This window comes from Dendronephthya gigantea, unplaced genomic scaffold (genome assembly GCF_004324835.1).
Source record: "Dendronephthya gigantea isolate DGI-Jeju-01 unplaced genomic scaffold, DenGig_1.0 000062F, whole genome shotgun sequence".
Lineage (NCBI taxonomy): Eukaryota > Metazoa > Cnidaria > Anthozoa > Malacalcyonacea > Nephtheidae > Dendronephthya > Dendronephthya gigantea.
In genome coordinates, this window is record NW_021163072.1 from 440347 (window position 1) to 449471 (window position 9125).

The 9125-nt window shown below is 39.2% G+C and overlaps 1 protein-coding gene across 1 annotated transcript; it reads left to right on the forward strand.

The window, feature by feature from the left end:
• Positions 1–5944: 5944 nt before the first annotated feature.
• On the forward strand, positions 5945–7824 carry LOC114530401. The gene is made up of 3 exons (XM_028552023.1): positions 5945–6546; positions 7246–7613; positions 7712–7824. Exons 1-3 carry the CDS (start codon positions 5945–5947, stop codon positions 7822–7824), a joined length of 1083 nt encoding a protein of 360 aa, XP_028407824.1.
• Positions 7825–9125: the final 1301 nt, after the last annotated feature.

Sequence of the window (9125 nt, forward strand, 5' to 3'; positions counted from 1 at the left end):
AGAAGTCGTCAAGTCTCTACCGCATTATTTTTATACGATCGTGGCTTTTGCATATCTATTTACATTGAGAATTTCTATCAACTATTGAGGCTTTAGGATTCTCATATACTATTTTCAATGCCAGGCAAACTCACTGGGGAAAAAGAATTACTGATACACTTAAACACTGTGTATTTATAAATATATAAATAATATATGATGTACAAATTCTCCGACAATATATAAACACGACAGTCAGACATCTCTTCTGTCGCCTCATACACAAACAACGACAATGGCATTTACATTTTCCGCGCTGGCTCTTCTACCTCTTGTCCTGGTTTAAATGTTCTTTTTTTTTTCCTTTGAAATGTTAAATAATTATATTAATATATCGAAAAACCAGGCTTCGAATCATAAATAAACATACAGCTGGAAAATAATATATCTCAGTTATTAGTTATTGCAGTTTTGTTATTATAACATTAACTGTTTGTGGATTGGCTAATTGCGCTGGGACTGGAAAGGGGCGGTTGACAAAAAACCTAGCCAAACCTGCCAGGCGGTCTTTCGCCGTCCTCGCCTTGTCTGATTTCAGGGACTGCCTGCCATGCAGGCTACCAGTAGTAAGATTGTGTTGCCAAATGATTATTTCCAGTCATTATTGCTACAACTGCTTGGGGATAAAGATCACTATTAACTTTTTAATCCTTGGTTATTTGATTCAAAATAGATGAATAAGGAAGGGAAAATGTAAACACAATGTAGCCCATCTTTGTATGGCACCTTCTGACGTCAATACTACCACCAGGGACACTCCTGCTGCCTGTTGATAGGTAGTAGGCTCAATGACGTGATGCATTGGTATGTTGTTGAATTTACCTGGTTGTCTTCAAACAGAGAAATGCCCTGTATGGCAAGCCGTTTGTAGCAATATTCAACTACTATTAAACAAATAATTCAAGGATCATGTTCAACGTTCACAAAATACATTCAACAATTATATTCAACATTCAATATTCAACATTCAATAATTATATTCAACATTCAACAATCATATTCAACGTTCAATAATTATATTCAACATTGAACGATCTTATTCAACATTTAATGATTATATTCAACATTCAATAATTATATTCAACATTCAATGATTGGCTTGCCAGCATATATTACTTCATTGGTAAAATCACTTACTGGAAATGTGGAAGTAATAAAACTGTTAAACAGGCTGGGACATGGAGTTTCATGTTCAAAACTGGAAGAAATTGAAACAGCATTGTGCCTAGAAAAGCTTAAAAGTGGCGATTCCCTACCATCTAGCATTCATCCCGGTGTCCCTACGACATTGGCATTTGATAATATTGACCGACTAGAAGAAACGCTGAGTGGCAGCGAAACATCACACTGTGTAAATGGTATTGTGGTACAGCCAGTGAGGAACCGTGCCCACCCCTTGACATCCCATCACCAATCCATTGTTCGATCCACTGTTCATCAACTGGTCTCTAGTGGTGAGTGGTGAACTTCCACAATCTTCACTCAACCTCCTCACCAACACCCCTCGCACTCCTGTCATCTACTTTCTCCCCAAAATCCCCAACTCAACAACCCAGAAGACCCATTGTGTCTGCTTGTGGTTGTCCCACCGAACACATTTCCAGTCTTCTAGACCATGTCATGGGCACCCTTCGTAAGGGATTTACTATCCTATATCAAGGATACCAAACATGCTCTTCAAATCATCAACAACATTCGTTTTCAATCATCCCACAAATTCATTTTCACAATGGATGTCAAATCCTTATACACCGTTTTTTTTGGACAAACGCCCCACTTCAGGAACCGTTGACTACTGTTTTGGTCAGATTAGCAGAATTAGTGCTCACTCCACAATTTTTCCTTTGATGGTGAGCATTACCAACAGATAAGCAGTGTAGCAATGGGAACTAAAATGGCTCTGGGAAGGTACATTGAGGGTACCATGGTGAAATTTATCAAATTTGTTGATTAATTTCATCCAGCACTCCAATTCACATGGAAGATCAGTGAGACCAGTATATCATTCTTAGATGTATATCATTCCTGGTTGCCATCAATGGCAATAGGCTCACTACCTCAGTGTTCTACAAGCTCCCATAGCTACATCTTATATTCTTCTTTCCACCCCATCTATTCCTTTCTCACAATTCCTTTGTCTCCACCGCCTTTGCATCGAAGATGATGACCACTGATCCAAAGTCTGGAGATGAGTACTCTTTGTTGAGCGCAGCTATCGCTCCTCACTTACTGACACTGCCTTATCTAAAGCATCCGACATTTCCCGCTTAGACACCCTTAGAGACCTTGTCTTTACCACCCCTAGCATTAATTCTACCACCCCTAGCATTAATTCTACCCCCTAGTTCAAACACATCATCCCTTCAATTTTGCTGTTTGGAATGTCATACTTAGGAATTTTCTTGCAGATTCTTGCAGAATGATCCTGAGACATCTTCCATTTTCACTGACAACCCCCTAGTCTCTTTTCAGCACAACAAAAAATATCCGGGACACATTGGTTCATAGCTCTCTACAGCAAAACTGTTCAGAGCCCAATGGCACATTCCCATGTGGCATTGGCAATGTAAAACATGCTCATTTACTGATTCCAGCACTTTTGGCTCCCAATTCATAGTTTTTCATCAGGCACTATTTCACATATGCCTCCCCTCCAACCTCATTACATCTCATGCAACAAATGTGGTTTACTATATATAGGTGAAACTGGAAGATCTGTAAGGGTAAGGTCGCCAGACACTTTACTTCTGGTAATCATTGTGTACAAGACATGAGAATTAGAGCCCTCTGTCCCATTTTCGGTACTAACGATAACCGTAAACAACACGAAATGCGACTCATCCACAGTCTTGGAACTCCTCATCCCTCCAGCATAAATGAAAGACTCTTTCATTCAAACTCATTCGTACGAGTAATACGACTTCCATTTCTTTGTTTAAATTAAAGCTGGTTGTAATATATTTTCGTACGAGTAATACGACTTCCATTTCTTTGTTTAAATCAAAGCTGGTTGTAATATATTTTCGTTGCTGATCAGGCTTTCCTCATTGCGGACAATCGGGCGTCTCTTTGGCAATGCAATGTGTTCCAATTTGTTTTGATTTTTTCTTTTCTGTTGGACATATTTTATCATGTGTTTTACCCCCATACAAAACATGTATTCTCTCCTATTTATTCTCATACTAACTCTTCTGATGAAGGCCCTCAGGTCGAAATGTTTTGTCTATTTTAGGCAGTTGTTTTAGCACAGTTGATTCCCAAAAACAGCCTAAAGTTGCTCATCAGTCTGGAATCTTGGCATTTTCCCATTTTGTAAAACACTGAGAGCCATGATGAGACCATAACTTAATCCTCAGCAAATGTTCTTTCAGACATTTCAAAGTATCTACACCTTATATCTTGAATGCACAATCTGAAAAATTCCCTTCTGGGCCCTCCAGCATCTTGGGCACACTTGCCATAAAAAGAAACTTCAAAAATCAACTGAATGTCTTCCAAAGATGATATTTCTTTGAATGCTGTCCCAACCACATCATGACTGATGAGGATGAAATTCGACTGTCATCATGAAATTTGTCTGGGATACCAGTATAATTCAGTGGCTTTCCCTTAAGAATAAACTTTTGGGCACATCGCAATATCTCAACTGGTTCAGAAATGTTCGGTCTTTGCAGTACACAATACATTGATCAAAAGCCTGGGCAACAGCAGGTTTTGGAGTTGGATGTGATACTGGTGCAACACATGTGTCTGCATGCAGTTCCAGGTTAAGTGTTTGATGAATTCTGCTACTGTGTTACCTTCCCTTCCTTCATTTTTTTTTTAAGTTCCGATTCTTCAGTTTTAGGTACTTTGGCTAAGTTTCAGTTTTAGGAGTTTTGGCTGAAGGACAAAAAATAAGATTGATGGTAGCCTTATTTAAGAAATTGATGGATCTGTAAAATTAAGATGTCTGTGCGACAAGTGGAAAATGAAACATCAAAAAACTTTCTAATACATCTCTGCATGGTCTATTCTATTCTAACGTGCTATAACAATAAATTTGTGCAGTTGATAAAAAAGTAGATTTTGTAAAACTGTATTTTGTGCAGTTTTGACACAACATTTTGAGTATCTTCTTGATGGATGGAAAAAGGCCACGTGTTTTAAACTAAAGCAAGAAAAAGATCGTGACTCGTCTACTCAAGTGATTTAAAGTAAATAAATCAGTGTATTTGCCTGTTTTTCGTTGTTGTGTCATCTTCTGTTGTTGTATATAGCTCGCTAGTACAGGCTATAATAAAGATATCATATACAATTGCGTTCATTTATGGATTTCTTCTCTGCTGTATTATGTTTTATTTCTCCTTCTGGTTATACAGCTTGCCGGGTGTGGCAACTGTGAAAACAGAGCATCTAAATCAACTCTCATGCCATGCTGGTTCACAGTTGTCTCCCTCTGCTGGTCCGTAGGGCTGCATGGTTGTTTTTACTTCACAGCTGCGTTGCTTTATTCTAATTGTCATATTTGCTTTAGGCTTCATCTTCGTTAGCATAGGAGTGGGAGTTTGATCCTACTTTTGACGAAAATCATCTAGCTAAGGCGCAGCTGCCACCACGCTGCCTGCGATGTGTCGACTCGCCCAATGACTGTGTTCCAACGAGATCATTCATGGGGAGCATGTGGTATCACTTCACAATTTAAAATTAGGGACTCTACTCACTTTCGTGCCGGTGAGTTACACAACAATGTTGCTGAATCGGAAAAGCTATTTGATCAGGTCCCAAAGCCCACAACAACTCCAAGTTTTGAATTGGATAAGGAAAAAAGTTTCCATTACTGACTACTTTAAGGCTGACTACTACGGGGTAACTTAAGGGACAATTTTATGATACAGCTCTTCCTCCACCTGCCCAATTTTGAAATAAACCTTCTTGCCGCCCCTTTTCAGAATTCATTCGCAAAACTTTATTGGAACGAATCCAAATGAGTGCCATCTCACTAGTGGGACGTGAACGAGAGACCTCTGCTCCACATCTAGTACTACTGTTGACAGTTGAGCCAAAGAAACCTAGATTATATGCCATGATGCACGTTTTCTCAACTTATGGATGCAAGATGCCCCATTTCACTTAGATATCAAACTTGAGTCATATCATAAACTCGATCTGCGTTTACATATATAGGTAAACGCAGATCGATTTTCTATAATATTCACAATGCTCAAAACAAAGCATGACAGGTTTGGAGGCACTACAAATCAACATCTACTGAAATTTAAGGCGGTGTTACAACAATGCAACTTTCCTTGCAACTTACAATGCAATTCTACTCCTGAGGCATCTAAAGTTGTCGAATACAGTACGAATATTTCATACGATCTGCTAACGTTTTCTTAGCATTTACAACACTCATTACTAATTAACAACCCTTAAAATTATAATTGCATTGCAAATTACAAGGAAAGTTCCACCAGTACTTGAAGGTAGGGGATCCACCAGGCTCGCTTTGCTCAGATAGTGCTTTACTGCTAGAGACAGCCCACTAAGACATGGTCCACTGTGCAAAAACGGCCCAGTCCCAGTGAGCGGAAATTGAGTTAATTTTGAATAAACTGAATTAATTGAAAGTGGAAACACCAAAGAAAAATATAGAGAAACGTACTGAGAACAGAGTGAGCGAGAAATTGTAGAAAGACCTTTTAATTTTATAAAATTTGTATATTTTTGATTTTGTTTGAATAAATATTAAGAAATTGAGAAAGAGCTTTTTTGTACCAACAAAGTTCCATACATTTAGTGGTGCCGTGACCAGGATTTACGAATAAATTGACGAAATAGTTGTATTTCATGTATAACAACATGAGTGATGTAGAAGAAACGAAACCAAGCACAAGTGATTCAGTCAGACCTGTTATCAAATCTGATGGACAGTAAAATAACTAAAGCAATCGATAAACTTAAGTATTATCTTGAGGAAGCAGAAGAATTGATTGAGGATAACGACATAAACGAGTTGCGAATTGCTTCTAAAAGAACTGACCAGATTCGGGACGAGCTAAATGATCTTATATCACATGTTCAAGAGCTAAAATTAGATTCGGGAACCACAACGCAAAGAGCGATAAGACAATGGAAAAAGGATTTGAAAGCAAGTTTTGCACCTTTGTTGGAGAAGAAAGAGAAGATTAACGAAGTATTGGAAAACATTGAAAAAAAACGCTTTACAGCTGAGTTACAAGAGAGAGAGAAAGCACTTTGGGAGGAGAGACTGAAGGCTGAGATCAAAATGACCAAGAAAAAGTTAGAAATGGAGACTCTCGCAAAGGTAGGACGATCAAAATTGCCAGAGCTAAAAATAACTCCATTTAGAGGGACCCGAGAAGATTGGATAAGGTTCGAGAATATGTTTAAGACACCAGTAGATAAGAAACCAATTTCTGCAGAAGAGAAATTTGGGTACTTGCTGGAATTGGTTGATCCCAAAATTAGAAATCGATTTGCAAACCTCAAACCAGGAGAGACAGGTTATCAAACTGCATGGGACAGACTGAAGGATGAATTCGGACAGATTAAAACTGTGATTGCAGCTCATGTAGAACAAATAATTAACCTACCAGCTGTGAAAGGGTCAAGCTACAGCAAGGTGCATGCATTTTATGAATCCCTAAGCAAGAGTTATGATGCATTACAAACCCTGGAGGAGGGAAGCATGTTAAAGGGATTTGTTCTACCCACATTGAATAAATTGCCCAACATCAAAGCTGACTTGGTGAGGACAGATGAGCAGTGGGAAGAATGGGGGATGGAGAATTTGATAAAGGCACTTCAAGGGTGGTTGAAGAGAAACCAGTCAGAAACTGTTAAAGAGACAGTAGAAAAGAAGCGAGAGCACAATTTTTTTGGGCAAGATAATGAAGGAGGTCAACGCCCTCGGGGGCCCCATTGTATATTTGGATGCAATGGCTTTCCAGTTTACGACACCCTTGAGAAACGACGGCAGTTCTTTTCACAAAAACATCTTTGCTTCAATTGTGGGCGATCAGGACACAGAGAAAACAAATGCCGAGGGAGAGTTTGTTACAAGTGCAAAGCAAGACATCACACCAGTCTGTGCAACAGGGAGTCTAAGAATGAGGAAATCTTAAACGGTTTCTCACCTGTGGAAGAAGAGAAATCCCTTCCTGCTATTATTCCAATTAAAATTCAGGGAGTGACTTTATGGGCATACTTAGACACTGGCTCTGGGAGGAATTTTGTTTCGAAGGAAGCGACAGATAAGCTGAAATTAAAGCCAAAGCGACATGAGACACATAACATTTTAACCATTAATGGAACGAAGAAGCAATCAATGCCAGTGTTCGATGTCAAAATCGAATCTGTTGATGGAAGTGCAAACAAATCGATTGAACTGACAGGAAGTAGAATGATGGATTTCACCACAGTTAAGCGGCCAACAATAGCAGATGTGAAAGAAAGGTACCCACACGTAAGAGAGAAATCCTTTTACAGAACCCCAATCGAGGAATACCAGATTCATGTGATACTGGGAGATGCCTTCTACTGCCAGATCAAGACTGAGGATGTCATCAAAGGTGATCCGAATGACCCAATCGTAGAGGGGACTACCTTCGGTTGGATTGTGCATGGCGGCAAGGAGTATGCAGACGGGGTAGGTGTATGTTCGTTCAAGAAAAGAGTGATTATGAGCGCTTGTACTCCTTAAACGTGCTAGGGATAGAAGACCGTGCTGAAGACGATCAACTTGATGTCTATCGAGAGTTCAAAGAAAACATCACAATGTGAAGCGATGGAAGATACGAGGTTTGCGTACCGTGGATACCGGGAGCAGAACTTGTGAACACTAACGAGGAACCAAGTCGAAAACGATTGAAGAACATAGAGCGAAAGCTAACTCATGACAAAGAACTACGAGAAACTTATGAAGCGATTGTGAAAGACCAGCTAGAGAACAAGATTATCGAGCCAGTACCTGCCCAACCAACAGGACCCCGCGTGTTTTACCTCCCTCATAAACCTGTGGTTAGAGAGCAAGCAAGTAGTTCAAAGGTAAGAATGGTATTTAATGCAAGCGCCCGACCCATTAGCGAACAGTGTGAACGAATGTATGCATACCGGACCATCATTACAAACATTATTGTGGGACGTCTTGATAAGAGCGCGAATGAGTCCACACATTATCCTTGCTGATATCCAGAAGGCCTTTCTTCAGATTGGTTTAAGCAATAAGGACCTACAATCCCATGCAATATAATATGTGCCACCATGAGTTTTCAATGTTGATCCCCCTTCCCCCTATCTCAATGTTGTATTTTAACAGTTAATGAAGACTAACACCTCGAATAGTGAAAACCATCACTACCCAACATTGAAACAGGGTGCGGGAGTATGTAGTGTCTCGTTAATTTTGCATAAGATTGTCTTGAGCGGGAATGTTTGGAATGCAGACGATTAATAAGTACAGTTTTTAATAGACTACCACTTTGTCAAGTTCTTTTATCACGATTAAACGTAGAGAAATGTAACGGAACACGATGAAAAATTATTACATTTGTTGAAGTATTATATTAATGGTACAATTTTATATATGTGGCAATAAAATGCATGTTTGTTGGTAAAAAACATAGGCATGGCATAAAAATTGCTTAACGGGCCCTTAATTAACGAAAATTGTGAAGTAATTTGCTAACTGACATAAGCACTAAAGTAAGCATGACCGGCTCGCAACTCGTTAAGCAGATAGTAACGTAATATAGAGACGTGTGTATTTTAAAAACATCCATTTAATCAAAAACTATACACACATAATGCAAAACGAATCGCTTCGTAGTCGCCAAGCCAGACGTGTTTATTTAATTACGTATAATCAAGTGAACGTAGATTTGTGTCCAACGCGTGAAAGTTTCGCGACTGTAATTCAGAATGCATTCACATCTTGTAATATGCAAGTTATTCAATGGGTATGTGCCAAAGAAGACCATGCACAATCCGGATTTCATTTTCACATGACCGTGAAATTGTCGGAAAGGCATAGATGGTTAAGAGTAAGGAATTATATTCGGGCGCAGCACGGTATTAATGTTAAC